General features: G+C 38.3%; 1 protein-coding gene across 3 annotated transcripts in view; it reads right to left on the bottom strand.

The window, feature by feature from the left end:
- The window catches only part of znf385a (zinc finger protein 385A), an 89,184-nt gene that overhangs the window by 27,398 nt on the left and 41,904 nt on the right, over positions 1 to 19,882 (bottom strand). For 2 of the 3 annotated variants that reach the window (XM_065285623.2, XM_065285625.2), the window contains exons 2-3: positions 6,873 to 7,018; positions 5,959 to 6,084 (exon numbers count right to left, since the gene is read on the bottom strand). In XM_065285623.2, the coding sequence (XP_065141695.1) occupies positions 5,959 to 6,084; positions 6,873 to 7,018 (272 nt within the window). The remainder of the gene's footprint in view (positions 1 to 5,958; positions 6,085 to 6,872; positions 7,019 to 19,882) is intronic. The other variant, XM_065285624.2, reaches the window with a different exon arrangement.

Genomic DNA, 19,882 nt, shown 5'->3' with positions numbered 1-19,882 from the left:
TATATATATATACAGTATACTGTAGAGACAGAGAGAGAATATGGCAGTGTGTTTAATTCTGACAGCTAAGAAAAACATTAGGACAGGCCAGTCTCTCTAAAACATCCTTTCTTGGCTGGAGAGAGGATAGGCTGAAAAGAATATTCCCTTCCCTTAATGAAACAAAAACATTTTGATAATTGGCACACAGATTGTATCCAGGCAACACCTCCATCTAACATTCAACACACGGAGGGCTTAGATGTGGTACAGAGTGACAAAGCAAACATCTGTTGGTTAACAGACCTCACACCGGACGTCCTCAGATATCTCTTTTGGCACGTGTCTGAAAATTCATTTCAGATCTTAACCATTGAGGGCCCTCATGCCATCGGGTATGCGTAAAGTCAACACAGCATCAATCAGACAGACACTGGATTATCCACAATGAGGTCGTTCTATAGCTTTGCCTTCATGAATCTCCAGAGGATTAAATGAATCTGACAGTTAGCTGCGTAATCACAACACCTCCAGCTACAGTAAAACACATCAATAGATACAACTGTCACTGTTAACATCTTAAGGTGGGGGTCTCTGATGGGCTTCATTAAATAGTCAAAGCTTTTGAATGTCTCATAAGATTACTGTAGAAAGTACTCGCGCCTCTCAACGGCCTTACACTAAATATTTAACATCATCCATAACTTTAAAGTCAAATGCCTCCCCTGACTAAAATTCTGGATGTTGGCCCATCATGCATCTCAATCCAAAGTACAATAGCATGGTGTTAAAATGATATTTTGATGTTGGTGCTAAAGATTTGTTTATTTTTTACTTTCTTAGATGACAAACATCTGGGAGATTCTCACAAAATTAGACTTATGAGGTGTTATGAAACATTTTGATAAAAAAGTAAATGCAAAGTAAGAGTATCAAAATAAGAAGCATACAGTTAAAAACATCTCTTCATGTACTGTTTTGCACATGAGTTCATATGACATCATACAAACCAATTTTGTTGTTTTTTCCACATTTAAGGGGAAATTTTTCATTACCGCAACGTGTCCATGACTGGATTTGGGTTCTTTGACATGGAAATATTTAGAATTAAAAAATAAAAAGCTTCAGTGCATGTTATACTATAAACATTTACACTAAAGAAACATGTGATGTTTGGTGATCATTGGTAAATGTAGAGACAATAATAAGGAATATAAATGAAAAAAAAGAAAACTTTTCTCATCCTCCGCAACAATTTTCAATCATTGTTTAAGCCCTCAAGGAACTAATTTTTTTTTATTTGTTGGAAGGGACATAATTGACTGTGACACTCAAGATGGCTACCAGGTAAGCAGTTCTTATTTTTTTCCAGATAAAAGTTCATAGTACCTAGACAACTTTTTAGTTCTCAGTACCGAAACATGAGTTTGTAAATGCATATATTTAATGTAATATCATGTTGGGGTAATGATAATTTTTGATAATGATTATCTAAAAAATGTAAATAATTATATTCTGTAAAAATAATGGTTATAGTAACTTCTGACCTTAATCTTATATGTGCAAAATAAATTGGCTTCAAGGGCTTTTTAATAAAAATCTGATGCTGGACACCTTCTAAGTCTGGATTTCGTGAGAATCACCCATCTTGGCTCATTTAACTTAAATCATGCAATGATGCGGATTTATAGTAATGTCTAATATATCCACAGCTGACAGCCCCCCTAAAGGCCAGTTTGTAATATATAGCTGAAGCAACGCTATCGTGCTGTTAAATCTTTATGGTGTTGGCAAAAACTACGTCTGCTAATTATTAAAGTGAACAATTAAAAGCAGATGCAAGATTGGCAAGCGATGGTCAGTGTCTGTCACATGACCTCTCGATGCTCCTCTGGAGAAATTAACCACATCCCACACATAGATAACTCAGACGCTCTTAAAAATACAGCAAACTTTTATTATAAAAAAACCCTCACCTAAAAAATAACCATACCTAACTTAATTGGTCTTCTCTTACACTTTGGATACAGACTAAAATGCACAAAGTAAGCTTAACAAAGGTGCCATACCAGATAAAACACCGTGTGAAGCAGATGTAAGTCCCTGAATGCTGTTCAGCGTCCAGCACAGAGAAAAGCACCTTGCATTGTTACCGGTCTCTGCCTGATCTCCTGATAGCTGGAAGGCACTCACCATCGTATCCTCAGCGCTGCCTGGATCTCTCAGCTGCATTGGTTTTATCCTTCGTGAGGGAGCTTGTGTTTGTATGTGGGAGGGTGTGAGAGTGTCATTCACCCAGAAGTGATCCCCGCTATCCCAAAACACCACCTGATTCTCCCACGCTTTTGTGTTCACACACACATACGCTCCTCTGGGAACGACAGCAAATCCAAATTGGGATGTACAGTCCTTACCGGTCTGGGATACAGTCAGAATTTCTCTCTTCAGTCTGCTGTCGTTTTCTCATTTTCCACTTGATAATGTCATTAACCGTCCTTCCATTACTCCTCCTTCCTCTGACACTTTACATACAACATGCCAAGACTTAGTTCCTGGTTGGATGTCCTTTCTTCATTTTCCTCTGCGTCTCGGCTCCAATAACGAATACTCTCGTTCCTTCCTGTATTCCGATCTCCTTCCTCGCACAGTTATTTTGTCCAGATGCACTAAGAATGTCATGCACTCCCTTCGTTTTTCTTCCTTTCACTGTCCAGATCTTTCCTCCACTCCCTGACTCTATCAAAAGCACCAAGGCGCAAGTTGCCGGTTCCACCCCCACTCCATTCTGACGTTCCTCTCGCCACATGCTCACCACTACAACTCATGTGGAACCAATCTGGCATCAATTAATAGGACTCCAAAAATATCTCAAATCATCAAGCATCACAATTTATGCTTTCTGCCATTAAAGCGGATCTGAGCTATTTGGGGTGTGTGTGGGGGGGATCATCAAAGGTGAAGGCAGCTAAAGGAATTTTGTGGAGCATGGAAAACTGGAATATACCTTGGGAAGCTGTGCGAATAAACTTGCACTGTATCACATGAATGAATGGGTTTGAGTCGAAGGATGCTGCAGGCAACAACTTAGCACGCAGGCTGTCCAGTTTAACACCTGATTCTGCAGAATAAGCAAGTTTCGGAGGTCTTCTTCGACCAGATGCTTTGTATAAATAATTCAGGTGCCTTGCCGCCTGCAGGCACATTGACCTAGCCAGGCAGGTAGAGGCCAAATCACGTTAAAGTCAGGTTACAGCTAGACTTTACAGCTGAGCAGATGACTGCATGATAAAGCCGTGGGTAGCTGATTAAAAGCATATGATCTTGGTTAAAAGGTATTTTAAACAAAGCAAAGTGATTAGTTTGCCAAACCCACAAAATAGGAGAACTAGATTACAGTTTTAGTTGTGTTTGATCAGGCTATGTTACATTCCTGAAGAATTCCAGCTGATGAATCAGATGTTTATTTAGATCTGCGGTTTGAAGGTATAAACTGCTTGACTTCATTGAAAATCAACAGTAATCAGGATTATTGTTTTTTTTTTGTGTGCGCGTGTGTTAACAAATTCCTTTTTTTATCCAGACTTGCTGGAGACATAATTTTAAATGGATGGGAATGACCGGAATAACATTGCGCACATTTGTTTTTAAACCGAAAACATCACTCCCATGACAAAACTATGGGTCAGTGCTGTGTACAGTATACTCATCTACTTTGATCTTAAACCAAACAACAGATGTCAAAATTAGATTTTATAATGCTACTGCACATTTTCTTCATTACACCACACGACAGCTGTAAATAATCTGCTTCGATAAAAGTCTATACGTTACTACCTGGGTGAGGGACTTGTAAATGTCAGTATTCCATTAGGCAATGGCGTAAACACTGCAGTGTCCTACACAGGGAGGTCAGCCTGTCCTTCCAGCCTCTACAACATTGCCCCCTACTGGGTATCAGCAGAATTTTCTTTTGGACACCTGGTGGTCACTCACACACAAAGTCTTTAACTAGTCTGATTTATAACGTGCTGTAAGGCTGCGACTGCCACGGTCTTAAAATTTACAGCCCAGCTGAGTGTCTAAGTATGAATGCCATAACTAAAAGAGACGGTAGTTAAGCTCTTAGCTGCTGACTTTCCCATGCACATTGCATGATAAATAATCTTAGGCTTTTACTAAAAAGATAACAAATGTGGTGAAACTGGATGGCGAGGTGTGATGCATATTTGTGCTGGCATGGGGAAAGGTTGGGGGCAAAACCTCTTTCTTGCAACAACAAATGCAAGCAATTATCCAAACTGTTGAGTGAATTTAACCCTTTCCATTTGGGAAGGAGGTGTTGTATAAAGCCATTTTTTTAGATTAGCTGTTTTCTACATAAAATCATCCAAGATAATGTAAAGAGCGTTCTGTAAAATATAACCTTGATATCTTAAATATTGACTAAGAGTAAGAACATGTCAAAGATTGAAATCATAGTGAAATTAATGGCTGAAATCAAACTTTTATGCTTAAAACTTTTACCTTAAAAATTGATTTTAAGGCACCACACCACAATGCTATAACTAGGGTTGCAAAATTATGTATATTTTCTATGCTGGAAACTTTCAATGGGAATTAACAGGAGTATATGGGAATTAATGGGAATAAACTGGGAATTAAAAAAATTGCAGAGTTGCCTATAACAGGGAACTTAAATGTAGTTAAAAAAATCTTGCAGCATAATTTTTTTAAACAACAAGTTTTAATGCAATTTCTACCCTCACTCAAAAAAATTGTTTGTTCAATCAACATAATTGAATTAAGGAAAACTTTTCCACGAAATTAGATTAGGCTTGTACAGCAAGAATACAATATGTGAATATAAACAAATAATATTTTGTTGCACCAACTTAATAAATATATTTATATTGGTCATAAAAATATCTTGTTCAATAAACTAAATTCAGTTGAGTTCATGTAATTAAAAATATAATTGAGTTCATGTAATTTTTTTTTATTTAAGCAGATTGAACATTATAAAAATAGGTTAAGACAAAAAAAAATAAAAATTGTGTTGTATTAACTTGTTTCATTTAAGTTAATTAAACAAGGTGCAAAAATATTTTTTTTGAGTGCTGCACATTCTTTAGTCATATGCACACTGCTTACTGAAGGGCCATTGAGGCCGCAAAGAAGGATTTTTTGATTAAATAAATGCATGATGACCGTAAGTATCAGAATTCTTCAAAATTTGTAATACCTTGCATGCATGTTTGCTTATGACCAAACAAGATGTTTATTTATGTTTGTATATGATATAGTTTATATAAATTTCCCTAAATATCCAAATAATTCCCATAAATTCCTGTTAAGTTTCCAATGTGGAATTTTCCAGAATTCCCCAGATTAAGTTAACATGGAAAGTTTCCCTGGAAACTTTCCACCCCTTTGCAACCCTAGCTACAACCGAGTGTAGCAGAAATATTTTATTGTATATCAGTCGCGGCCGGTGACTTCTTTTCGAGGGTGCTCGATGCGAAGTTCGTCACAACATGTATGTAGCCCATCATGTCTGTGATTCATTTTTTCGAAATATGTGTTCTGCGCATCGAGTGATCCTATGTGCATCACGTGTTTTGTAAAAAATAAGTGCCTGCTGTAGATGCGTCTAAAGGGTTTATGATAAAAGAGACGCTCGCGTTTGCCAGATACTCGCAAAATCTCATGCGTAATCAGAGTTTGCTGTTAAGGGAGTGTCTTGCGTGTATTTTGTGAACGTGAGCGTCTCTTTTATCACAAACAGTTTTTAAGTGTGTGCACTTATTTTGACAAAACACGTGATGCACATTGTTCACATGACGCAACAAACACATATTTTGAAAACACAAGCAACACACGTCACTCCGAACACTTATTTTGAATTTGCGCCCCTCGGATGAGCAGTCACGAGCCGCCACTGTTGTATAGAATGTAAGGATAAATTAGGAAAAGGAGTACGATAAAGGGATGGGGTGTTAGCCAGGTTGGTCTGGGGTCCGATGTTGGATGCCAGACAAGACTCAGAGTAGGGGCATTGTCTCGGTTAGATGTAGGCCGAGCGATTGTGGCCCCCCCTGGTGCAATCTGGAAGGGAAGAGAGAAGGGTGTTTGATCTGGATGTAAGGAGAAGGGTGAAAGGATGAGAAGGGGGGTACAATAAACTGGGGTTGAGAGGGATAAGAGGGGGGTGCGTTTGAGACAAGAAGACAAACTGTGCTGAGATGGGTGTCCTGATATACTGTATGTAAGTTCAGGGGAGTGAGATAATTGGTTGAGGCGTGGCCCTGCTCCCTAACCTTGGTTAACAAGTCCATTTATAGTTTACATTATATATAGACTTATAGTGCATTAAATTTGACATTTTGTCCTAATCATGTGTGTTCCCTGGATTCAAACCAGTTTGCGCTGGTGCTCTATAACCCAGAATGCTCTAATTCAGTGCATACATACAACAGTTAGCTCGGGCATGGCCGCCTCACACGACTAACCTTTCTCCTTCAATTTGCTGACCAATATCCTGATTTACATAACAGAATGCAAGCTGGGAAATGTGCTGAAGAGACTCGCTGTAAAAGTGCTGAGAGAGTGAAATGAGCTGCATGCTAATCAAAATAATTAGCAATAAGTCAGAATGACACGAGAGATCTCATTTGGCATTACACAGCTTTGAACAATAAACAGTCAGACAAATTCAAATAAACAAGCCATCTGTTTCGAATAGTGTTTGTGGAAAATATTAGACACAACAATGTAGCAAATCAAACCATGATGTACTGTAGCTTAAGGCGATACGGTGTAACAAGTTGCCTTAAGTAATCAGATTACAAACAAGGAAGGCAACACGTTACATTATTAGGTGTGTCATATCTCACCGTGTTGAAGTTGTGAAAAAGCCCAACGCTGTGTGGTGAAGGGGTCTCCATTGGAAACTGTAGGAAGGGTTTCATATCCAGATGAGGCTGGATCATTGTAGGGGTCCGCAGAAATGTAGGGATGGCCCCCGTTCGGTTGATGCTTCCTGTAAGAGGAACAGTTACATAAGATAAGCTTTGATTTCAAGCTTGAATAAACCAAATATTGACTTTTTTATGACATACAGAGGTAAGACACATACACTTAGAGGTGGCTGTGTTGAAACACTTTTTGTCAGCATAAATCTCATCAGAGAGATGTCAAACCTCTGCAACACCCGCTAGCTAACCACGTCACTGAGCCTTGCTCCCTGTCAGACTGTCTTATCCTTTACAACCTCCTGCATGAGACCCTCTTTCCGAAATGAAGCTTTAGCGAGCAGTTACTTTAAGCTGCTTAAATTTGATGCTGGATTTTCCTCGCTTCAAATTCCCTCCAGTCTTAAATCTGTTCCTCTCTCTCCGCCCGTCTCCTTTTTTAATCTTAGATGATTTTTCGCCTTTTATGAGATCTATTTTTGCATTTCAAGTTTCTGCTCTCTACATGAGATGCTTCCCCTCATGTAGAGAGAGTCATTAGGCTTTTCCGTACTAGGGGCTGCTGTGGGCATATGTGGAAAAATGGAGGAGAAATAGAGATGAAATTGGAGAGATATGCTGTCACTGTCTGGACACAGCTGTTCTGCCTGCTGGGGCCTTAGGTCTGGACGAGCCCTGGCTTCATTAACTCAAATTAGGCATGCAAGACTCCTCAATGAGTGCATGGCAAGCAGGCAGATAAAGAAAGAGGGATGAAAAGAGGAAGAATAAGAAGGCAGATTGGTGCAAGGCTGCTGGTGAGAGAGACAGAGAGAGAGAGAAAGAGGGATGGATGGATAGAAAAAGTCTCAGTGCCGCTTGTGGGCACTGCTGGTCCCTGATGCAATGCTCAACAAAGTCACATGACTATCCTCTAAATACACACTTGATCCAGACAGTTCTCTTTAAAAGTGCCGCAGTATGTCTTAAAGCAATAGTACATCCAAAAATAAAACATTTAGCATTGTAGAATTGTATGCCCCAGGGGGTTTTAAGCTTAAAAACCAAAAAAGTATCATAGGAACACTCACGTTTATGCATTTGGCAGAAAATTTTATCGAAAGTGACCTACAGTGCATACAAGGTATATACATTACAGGGTTCCCACACCTAGTTAACTTCAAATTCAAGGACCTTTCAAGGACTTATCCTCAAATTCAAGGACTAAATGTGGGGACACATTTCAAGTGAGAGCAAGGTTACATCGTGTTACCTTTTAGGATACATTGTTACAGTTCCTTTTCGAGGGAACTCGCGCTGCGTCACTGCGGTGACACTTTGGGGACGCCTCCAGGGGTAAGTGCGTCTGAATGTGTATATCAAATTCAACCAATGGTGAGGCTTAACGACAAAGACAGGGTGACGCGGGAGCCAGGAAGTAAATCGCTATCTGAAATATTGCCAAAGACGGTGTTACAGGGACGCAGGAAGTATGGCAAGGGAGACGCAGCGTCTCGTTCCCTTCTCAGGGAACAACAGTTACATACGTAACCCGAGACGTTTTCATGTGTCAAACACAACTATGCCAAAAAGCATTTTGATATGAATCAACATTCGCATACAGAAGATATAAGCATTTAAAGAGAACAGTTTAGCACGTGTGCTTAAAAAGTCTAGAATTTTTTTCATATTATCCTACACTACACAGGGAATAATATGGATTTTTTTTTCAGAAAACTTCTTGCATAAAATAGATTCAAGCACTTTCAATGACCTGTATCTATGTATGTATATTTTCAAAAAACTTCCCAGGGCTTTGAATTTTTTTCCCCCAATTCACAAACTTTCAAGGAATTCAAGGACCCGTGGGAACCTTGTGATTAGTTTGTGTGTTCACTAGGAATCGAACACAAAACTTTTCTTTGACCTGCCAACATAATGCTTAACCCATTAAGATAAAGATACATTACAATAAAAGTAGTTGATTTAACTTCAACTTACAAAGGCACAAATGTGAACAAATGATGATCAAATGATGATCAAATGTTTGTGTGAAGTAGAGAAAAAACAGCTCGACACCTGAACTGTGACCTCACAGCTCAGTAGATGCACAAGCACTATCATTTACATCTATGCATTTTATCAGTGTGTGGTCCTTGGGAATCAAACCCATGACCTTTGCATTGCTAATGCAATGGTCTACCAACTAAGCTACAGGAACACTTTAGGAGCTCACTGCAAGGGTGGCCTGTGTGATCTTGTCACTTTAATACAGCCCTGACATAATTCAAGATATGACTGAGTGGGTGAGGGGACCCAAACCCCTTTAGTCTGTTCACATGCCAGCTGAGAAACGACACAGTTTAGCTGACAGCCAATGAGAGATGAGAAAAAGAAAGAAGCACAGGACGCGGGCGCAGCAGACTGCTGGGGGAAGTGTGTGGAGGACAGTTGTCCTTGCAGTAGAGTCAAAGTGTGTGTGACAAAACACCACGGCCAGCATGCGTAAATCAGGTCCAGGCTGCTTCCTGCCCCCAGTGTATAATTACCTTATTAAATTAAACAACACTTTCAGGGCTCAGCTCACACTGTAAATCACTATGACAGGGTAAGGGCATGCATTTGTGTGTGTGTTTGTATGTGTGTGTATGTCTGTGTGTGTGATTCATTTTGACAATGCTGCAAGATAAACAGGAGAATAAAAATTCATACTTATGCAGGGCCATAACCAACACAGACAACTGAATGAGGCAGATCACCTACGGTATTCATACAGTATTAGTGGTCAAACAACATTGTTTTCAGAATCTTAAACTATAAAAAAATTTTACAAGGTGGCTAATACACTGTAAAAAAAAAAATTTGTATAGCCGCACAATAATTGAAAACTAATCAGGATTACCATTACAAGTGAAACTTAATCACAAAAATTACATAATCACAAAAAGTTTCAATTACAGCTGTCCATTAGTGCTCATTTCTGTGCGTTCCGGCAGTATGTTGACGAACTTCACATCGTGCGCCCTCGAAAAAAGAAGTCACCGGCCGCCATGTTATTGACATTTTATTATTTAGTTTGGATGTTTATAATTTTAACCATGCTGCTTCACAGGAAGTTATAAAACATTTCAAAACTTTAAAGCCAAATCTATTAATCCGCAATAATAACCGCAATTACAAAATCAATGTCAATAACTGAAAAATCATGATTTTTTGTCATAATCGTGCAGCCCTAATTTGTTGGTTTAACTTAAAAATGCAAGTTACCTGGATGCCTTAAAATCTTCGGTTAATTCAACTTAAAAAAATTTGTTTACTAAAATTTTTTTAAAAATGTCGTCAACTACTATTTTTAAGTTGAATTTAACTAAAACGTTTAAGGCAACCAGATGACTAAAATCTTTTTACAGTTTATTAAGTCGTAAAATCTCATTCATAAGTTGTAGCACACTGCAAAAATCAATTTCTAAGTGTTTTTTGGGTTTTCCAATATAAACAACTGAAAAGTCTTGAAGAGGACAATTCACAAGACTTTTTTAAAATGTAAAATAAATCTTTGGTGTCTCCGAAGTACATATGTGAAGTTTTAGTTAAAAATAGCATATAGATTATTTATTATAGCATGTTAAAATTTCTACTTTGTAGGTCTGAGCAAAAATGTGCCGTTTTGGGTTTGTCCTGTAACATGCAAATGAGCTGATCTCTGCACCAAATGGCAGTGTCATGGTTGGATAGTGCAGATTAAGGGGCGGCATTATCCCCTTCTGACATCACAAGGGGAGAAAAATATTAGTGACCTATTTTTTCACATGCTTGCAGAGAATGGTTTACCAAAATTAAGTTACTGGTTGATTTTTTTCACATTTTCTAGGTTCATAGAAGCACTGGGGACTCAATTATAGCACTTTAAAGGGATAGTTCACCCAAAAATAATTCTGATGAACACAAAAGAAGATGAAAGAAAAGAAAGAGGTAAACACACAGCATGTAGTGTCCATTGACTTATTTTGGAAGTATTGTAAAGAAAATATTTTGATAAATGATGGAAAGCACACAGTTGACAGTACCCATTAAATTCTATCATATTTTTTATTCCTACTATGGAAGTCAATAGACAATATGCTGTGTGTTTACCATCATTTCTCAAAATATCTTCTTTTTTGTTCATCAGAAAAAATAAATTCATACATGTTTAAAACAACATGAGGATGAGTAAATAATGACAGAATTTTCATTTTTGGGTGAACTATCCCAAAAGTCAGATTTTCATGAGATGTCCCCTTTAAACCGAAATTAATTTACCTCAGAAGCAAAAATCATCTTAGATTAAGTCTTGTTTCTGAACAAAGTGAAATGGGTTTATGCTTATGCTTGAATTAAGTTTTATCTTTTTATTAAGTACTTCATTTCAATGTTTTTCTCAATTTAAGAATTTTTACGTATTTGTACTGAAAAACAAGACAAAAATACTAAGTAAGAAAACCAATTTTTTCAGTGTATGGTTAATTCTTGCTTTTATACTTAATATACTTAATACCAAACAATAAGAATTACCCACCTCATACTCAAATTCCCATACTATCAGACTGGTTTAGTTACAGCTCATAACCACTAGTGTGTCCTCTATGAAGAAAACGTTTGGTTTCATGCGGTCTTTAGCAATGCAATGAAAAGTACAGATGTCTTTGATCACACGTGTATCTTAGATCACACACTTCAAACATGAACTCAAACAAGAGCGTTGATTAGACACCACAACATTACAAGATCTTCTGCTGATGGACAACATGTCTTGATAATAATACTGTCAGTCGTAAACAGCCTCATCAAACCCATGTGGCGCAGGGGGAGATGTTGTACTGTCACTGTATGAATCTCTTCCCCTAACAAGCTGCAGTAACCTGATCACAGCAGGGGTGGCGTTTTGGGGGGTGGAGGACAGCGCTGGTTGTTGTTTAAAGCCTTTGACACACGCCAGGAATCCTGCAATGCAAGCCAAGGCCATAATCACCATATTTAAAGAGGCTGCAGTGCAGGGGTGGGGTTTGGGGACAAGTGCATATGGGAGCCGGTGTGAAAGGATCCTTCGGCGCAGGTTTAAGAGAGGATTTGGTTGAGAATGATCCAAGGTCGTGTGTGAATATGGTCAGAAGTGAAGCAGAAAGAGAGGGCGGAGGGATTTATAAATAGAGGGAAGGGCACTGGAAGATCAAAGGCAAGGGAAAGCGACTCAACCAACTCCAATAATTTTTGTGCCTGTTTGGGCCTGATAAATGGAATCTCAGGCGTGCCCGTCTTTCTTTAATACTAAAGCTCGGCAATCCTATTTCTTTGCATTTGCCGTTGTCGTAATTGTTGGGAGCGAGCGGAGAGATAAGGATGAAATGGTTTAGAGATAAGGAATGATAATCATGAGGTCAACACTGACGAGGTAAACGGAGGAGATTTCTGCAGTGACTGAAAAAATAATGTTCATAAGACTCGCTCGCACACACGAGGTTTATCTCATTACGGCCAATCACCTCCAAACTGGGAGGTCAGTAGTTTAATTGATTGCATTAGGATGAAAACAGCAACTTCATTTCTTCAGGTGCTAAGAGGCACCCAAGGGTACAGAACCCCATTTCTGGAAGCCCTGGGAAACATTACGGGGAATTGAATACATTCAGTACATTGCTTTTTACTCAGGCATGCTGGGTGCTGTTATACTCAACCCATCAGTGTATCTGCTAGGAATGGGAATCGTAAGGAGTTTAATGATTTCGATTGCACTTAATGGTTTCAGTCCTTAATGTTTCCATTAATGATCTTTTTATTACCCATATAATGAGTTTAAACTATCATAACAAAAACAATGAAAACAATCTTTCCCAACCAAAGTATTTCTGTAGCTAAATGGGTAGAGCATAATTTCAGCAATCCCAAGTTCATGGGTTCGATGCTCAGTGAAACACATATACTGATAATAAAGTACACATGCACTGTAATTGACTATTGATAAAGGTGTCTGCCAAATGCAGAAATGTAAAAAGAGGTTGCCCAGGGGACATAACAGAGTTAATCTGTTCATACGTTTGAAGCTAATTGCATGTGTCTCCAAAAGAGGACATATAAATTTCCTCTTAAGATTCCTCTTACATTTCTGCTACATATTGCAATACAATATACACTCACCTAAAGGATTATTAGGAACACCTGTTCAATTTCTCATTAATGCAATTATCTAATCAACCAATCACATGGCAGTTGCTTCAATGCATTTAGGGGTGTGGTCCTGGGCAAGACAATCTCCTGAACTCCAAACTGAATGTCAGAATGGAAAAGAAAGGTGATTTAAGCAATTTTGAGCGTGGGATGGTTGTTGGTGCCAGACGGGCCGGTTTGAGTATTTCACAATCTGCTCAATTACTGGGATTTTCATGCACAACCATTTCTAGGGTTTACAAAGAAAGGGAAAAACATCCAGTATGCGGCAGTCCTGTAAGCGAAAATGCCTTGTTGCTGCTAGAGGTCAGAGGAGAATGGGCCGACTGATTCAAGCTGATAGAAAAGCAACTTTGACTGAAATAACTAGTCATTACAACCGACGTATGCAGCAAAGCATACACAACACGCACAACCTTGAGGCGGATGGGCTACAAAAGCAGAAGACCCCACCGGGTACCACTCATCTCCACTACAAATAGGAAAAAGAGGCTACAATTTGCACGAGCTCACCAAAACTGGACAGTTGAAGACTGGAAAAATGTTGCCTGGTCTGATGAGTCTCGTTTTCTGTTGAGACATTCAGATGGTAGAGTCAGAATTTGTCGTAAACAGAATCATGGATCCATCATGCCTTGTTACCACTGTGCAGGCTGGTGGTGGTGGTGTAATGGTGTGGGGGATGTTTTCTTGGCACACTTTAGGCCTCTTAGTGTCAATTGGGCATCGTTTAAATGCCACAGCCTACCTGAGCATTGTTTCTGACCATGTCCATCCCTTTATGACCACTGTGTACCCATCCTCTGATGGCTACTTCCAGCAGGATAATGCACCATGTCACAAAGCTCAAATAATTTCAAATTGGTTTCTTGAACATAACAATGAGTTCACTGTACTAAAATGGCCCCCACAGTCACCAGATCTCAACCCAATATCTATGCATCTTTGGGATGTGGTGGAATGGAGCTTCGTGCCCTGGATGTGCATCCCACAAATCTCCATCAACTGCAAGATGCTACCCTATCAATATGGGCCAACATATCTAAAGAATGCTTTCAGCACCTTGTTGAATTAATGCCACGTAGAGCGAAAGGGGGTCAAACACAGTATTAGTATGGTGTTCCTAATAATCCTTTAGGTGAGTGTATTCATACTCTAGCAACGCTCTCAGACATATTGTGTCCGAAACCCGGGAATGATTGCAGTTTTGTTCTCCATCTGAAACCTGAGATCCCTTACAATGCTTCGCCTTCTTCCTTATCTTTAAATATAGTAAAAACATGCAATATATGAGTGAAGATATGCAGATTGAATGAGAGAGTAAAAGGAAAACAGGATGGCAGGGTTTGGATGAACACAGATGTCCCCTGGCAAGTAGCAGTGGCCCTGAACAAATTGCAAAGATAGACAGACACACACACACACACAGAGAGAGAGAGAGAGAGAGAGAGAGAGAGAGACAGAGTCCCACAGAGCCTCTCATTGAGCACCTGTCATTCAGGTGATCTGGAGTGAGACTGGTGCAAATGCAGAATAATGAGATGAAAGATGCAGATAGACGTTTATTTCCTTCTGAATCCACTGCTATATGTGTGTGTGTGTCTCATTATTTGTGTATTTTAATCATGACTATTCAGATAAGTTTGAGCTTTTGGTCTTAAACAGATCTTATGTGACCACATATAGATTAAAAAGAGATCATAAAAAACCAAACTGTACCTCTAAAGACCACCTGCACTGTATATTTAAGAACAGAAAGTCCTGTGTATCTACTGCATATATTACAGTAATCAGGCGCCATCCCAGTTTCTCTAGAGACAAAAAATGATTTGTACATTTTCATTATTTTGAACCCCTATGCTTCTGAACTCCTAGATGTTTCAATTATTAAATCAAACAGGGACAGCCAGGTACACTCTGTAAGCAATTCACATTGTTGTCTCAATAGTGTTTGCAGGCAGCTTTGCACTTCATTTACATTTGTTTCTAGCAGATGCCCTTTACCATATTTGCAATGAAAGCCCCAGATAGGTAGGACTACAGCAATTTTTGTTATTTATTTAATATGTGTCCGTTTTTGCAATGCATGTGTTGTTTTTTTGTTGTTGCTTTAATTAGCTGAAATCTGAGAAGGCCACACGAGACGATGTAGCGATACGTTTTCTCCTTCAAGCGTCTACAGTTGTAAATTAAAGGAAAAACAATCAAATCAGCTCTCAAAATTGATCAAATCTCATCACGTCTGTTGATGGAAAATTCACATACTGTGTGTAGAAACAACCTCCCAGAGCAAATTAATTTCTTCTTTTTATTCCTCTGTAAGGCTCCAGACCTGTTTCTACGTCTCTCCTGTCCTCAGCTGTGACCAAGGCGGCAGAAATGGCTCATTCATTTGACCAATTTAGTTCCAATTACAGTGACGGCTGCATAGGGCTGCTCACTATTCCAGTCCCGTCTCAAAACAGCAGGAAGAGACCGAATGCCCCTTACCTGACCGTCAAAGCAATCTGCTACCAAAACCAGCCACAGGGTATAAATATACCACCCGCATAGACACACATATGCAATCCTATCAAAGCTATAAGCTAAATTACTGTAATGCACAACCGAAAGGGGCTTATTGGATTTATCAGGAGAACAGCAATATGATAAAAGACACCAATGTTTGATAAATCCTTATATTGTTATATTCAGTCTATTGCATCAAAACCATTTGTAATGTGATGAATTGATTGCAATTGATTGTATTTAGATTTTACAGCTTTAATTATTCATTTTATAAACTTAAACTTGCCATAATAGCACATCCCTGCACTTATATCTGAAGTGGCTGCCCGGTGATCAGCTGTCTCTTTAACACTGTGGCTGATGAAAGTATCTCCAGGTCTCTACAGAGAGCTGCTCATTAACATTCTCATTTAATTAGTGTGAACACACTTCTACAAACATCTGCATTTCGGCTGGCTTCCTTCAACTCGAGGAGGGTAGAAATACATCAACTGTGACAACTTAAATGACCTCTACTTATAATTTCTATTCCAATTTTGTAAAAAAAACCTTTTGGCAATCTATAAATATCTATCTAAGCATTTGGAAAATGTATAGGTCACCCGACTGTCAGAAAAAATTGACAAAAAAGGACCAAAGCTCCTAAAAAGGTCCTAATTAGTGCGGGCATAGATTAATCTCACACAAGATAAAAGTAATTTTTTGCATAACATATGAGTTTGTGCTGTGTGTAATTATTATGTATATATAAATATACACGCACATTCATGTATGTTTTATGTTTTAAGGAACATTTACATGTGTGTGTGTATATATATATATATATATATATATATATATATATATATATATATATATATATATATATATATATATATATATATATATATATATATATATATATATATATATATATAAGCTAAATTACTGTAATGCACAACCAAAAGGGGCTTATTGGATTTATCTATATTGTGTGTGTATTGTGTGTGTGTGTGTACGTTTAAATATAGATAATATTTACACACATCACAAACTCATTTTATTATGCAAAAAATTACTTTTACTTTGTATGAGATTAATCTAGAATCTAGATTAATCTATGCCCAGCCCTAGTCATTTAATACCATTTAGGTACAGATATTTATACATTTGGTACTATATGTGGTCATCAATATGCACACTTTGGTACCAATATGTATCTCTGAGGTTCTAATATTAACTATTTAGGTGCAAAATGTTAAATATTTTGAAAGACTACCACCAACGCAACATTTATTGACAATTTTTTTTCTTACATTTATTGACCTTTTTTTTCTTATCTTCATATGGTAGCATCCCATAAAAGACAAAAATAACACACAATCATCACAATTATTTATCCTTGATAACAATGAGAACAAATAGAGAGGGAATGGAAGATGGAGATCATAAAGGGCCCATATTAGCCTTTGAATTGAGACACAGCTTAAAAGGGTCATATTATGAGATTTTTTAAAGATGTAAATTAAAGGGGGTCGCACAGTTCAGCGTCACGCTGCGTTGAGTCGCGTCTAGGACAACTCGAAGGTATCGTAAACCGGAAGTGCACATTAAATACGCGAGCTTCGTCAGATAGCGTCTACTTCAAAATTCAAAATATAAGTTAGCAGCCAATGTTAATCATTAATGATTTGGGATAAATATGATGTGATTTAATGTTAAACTATGTGAGTGGCGCTATGTGGCACGACAGGGATTTGAGCAACTTCCTGAGTCTAAGCTGGGTATAGAAAACAATAGAAAACAATGTGTTCGATTTTTTTAAGAACGACGATCAAACAAAAGTTTTATTTTGTGCATACTTACTTGTGTAACTACTCATGTAACGGTCTTTAAATAGAGAAAACATGGAAGTGTTTGGTGGCTTCTAAATTCATCCATGTTTGGAGCCATAGGAATGAATGGGGCTAGGCTAACTGCTAACACATTCACGAGGCGCTGTAAAAAGATTAAAAGTGAACGCATTGGAAAAAGATAGGTATGTATTAATTAATCGAGGTAAGAACATAGTAAAATATTGAAAAACTGTGGTGTTTTCCTTTAAATTAACAATGTTTAAAGCTGAAGTGAAATAAGCAGAACATCTCTAGTCACTGGAAACATTTGGCTTATTAAACTGCATCACATGCTCCACACGCACATATGGAAAAGAAAAACTATATTTGACCACAAGGAGGAGCTGCTGTGACCTTGCTTACTGACCCTTCCACAGATATCAAGCAAATTATAAATACTTTTAATCCTTCTTTTAATCAGTTAGTCTCCCCTTATAAATCTTTAAGCCATGGAAGTCCCTACAGGGGTTCGGATTTTAAATACAAAGTTTGGCATAGAGATAAAATCTCACCAACTATCACATACTGCTTGTGCTCAGCGCTTCAAAGCCTTTAAAGTCCATCATCCCTTGCTATGTGAGCTGGATGACGTTGCTGAGGTGAGACACAACGCCACGTCTGCACTCCATGTGTGTGCGCTGGGAGTGAGGTGAACAAACAGATGATTGGCTGTGATAAGCATTCGAAACGCTACAGCACAGAGGCGTGCGGGAGGCTGGTATGAGTCCCAGCATGTTTGACATTAATCTCAGTCATACCTACACAAACACACGCAGTAACACACTTCAAATGCACCGAATGAGAGGGAGAGAATGGTTGAGATTGAAAATAAGTGTGAAGCTGTTAAACGATTTGTGTGTTTGGGTATGAGAGACAGACAGTAAAAAAGATAAAGAATGTGTATACCGACAGACCTATGATTTAAAATGTCACCACAAATGACACGCTTATGTTAGACAAACCATCATAATGACCTAAATGTTATACAGTACGCATGTGCTATAATTGTAGTGTTTAATTTTAATTTACTCCAGTCTAGATTATACACTGGGTTATATATTGTGCTCTCACATACAGCGGGGAAAATAAGTATTTGACACATCAGCATTTTTATCAGTAAGGGGATTTCTAAGTGGGCTATTGACACTAAATGAAATGTAGCCATCAAGCCAAATATTGAATTCATACAAAGAAATCAGAACATTTAAGTATACAAGTTGAGTCATAATAAATAAAGTGTAAAAATGCTGATGTGTCAAATACTTATTTTCCCTGCTTTATGTACTCACAGTTCAACACATCCAGGCACAAACACTAAATCATACTGCATCGCATTAAAGCTAAAAAAAGCTTTCTTGAACCACCCTATCATTGATCAGACAAACTGTTACCCCCACCCCAAAATCACACTATTTTGCTGCTTAAGGCTGGACGCTGAATCAAACAGAACCACGTTTAGGGGAAAAAATATTTTGGGGGGAAAAATATCACTTCTGTAGATTGACATGGACATAAAAGGACTTGCAAACCAAGATGTGTGCCCCCCACCTCCTCCCCCCAAAACCTTATAATAACATTGCAGAAAAACACAGGTTGTATTCATTAATCTTCACAAACAAACAGATATAAATATAGCCACGCACAAACACTATTCTCAGGGTTCCAATGGCTAAATACGGCTGAAGTAATGATAGAGAATGTGTGTAATGACACACTGGCTGGATAATAGATGGCTGTGCAAGAAAAGCCCCCGAAAAGACGGAGGCTTGATCTTATAAGCAGGTGAATCAAGACTGCTTTAATTACCAGCCTGTCTCTAAAAGAAAAAAATGCTGAGTTTGTCTCTATAGAGTTACAGGAGAAGAACGCAGCCATACTGAAAGAACATTGGCTTGGCTCTGAAACTGATTAAAGTTAAAAAAAAAGTTTACAGGTACTTTCTTTCTTTAGTTCACCTCTGTTGGTGAGCCCTAACTTTGCTCTCCCTCATGGCCCTGTGCATGTGGTTTGGGCGTGGAAGCAGATGTACAACCTAATCCTTTGATAAATCTGGTCTTGGCTTCAACATGGGGCCTGATGATGGGGCCCCTCTACAGCAAGAATGACTGAGAGACAGGATAGCTTGTGGGAGGCGGGAACTAGACACGCTTCTTCATCAAGTCCAGACAGGAACAGCTCAAAGCCGGCTAGAATGTTGGCAATGAAGCAAAAAAACTATTATAAAGCAAAAAAAAATAATGCATTCAACAAATAATTTTTATTCAAAAAGGCAGATGATCCTTATCTGATAAATCCAGACTGATCTCACAGAAAGTCGTGTTATAGTCACGCAAAATTTGACTAATTTATTCATGTCCGTGGCATGAA

Source organism: Paramisgurnus dabryanus, chromosome 21 (assembly GCF_030506205.2).
Source record: "Paramisgurnus dabryanus chromosome 21, PD_genome_1.1, whole genome shotgun sequence".
Classification (NCBI taxonomy): domain Eukaryota; kingdom Metazoa; phylum Chordata; class Actinopteri; order Cypriniformes; family Cobitidae; genus Paramisgurnus; species Paramisgurnus dabryanus.
This window is presented reverse-complemented; position numbering and strand designations above follow the sequence as displayed.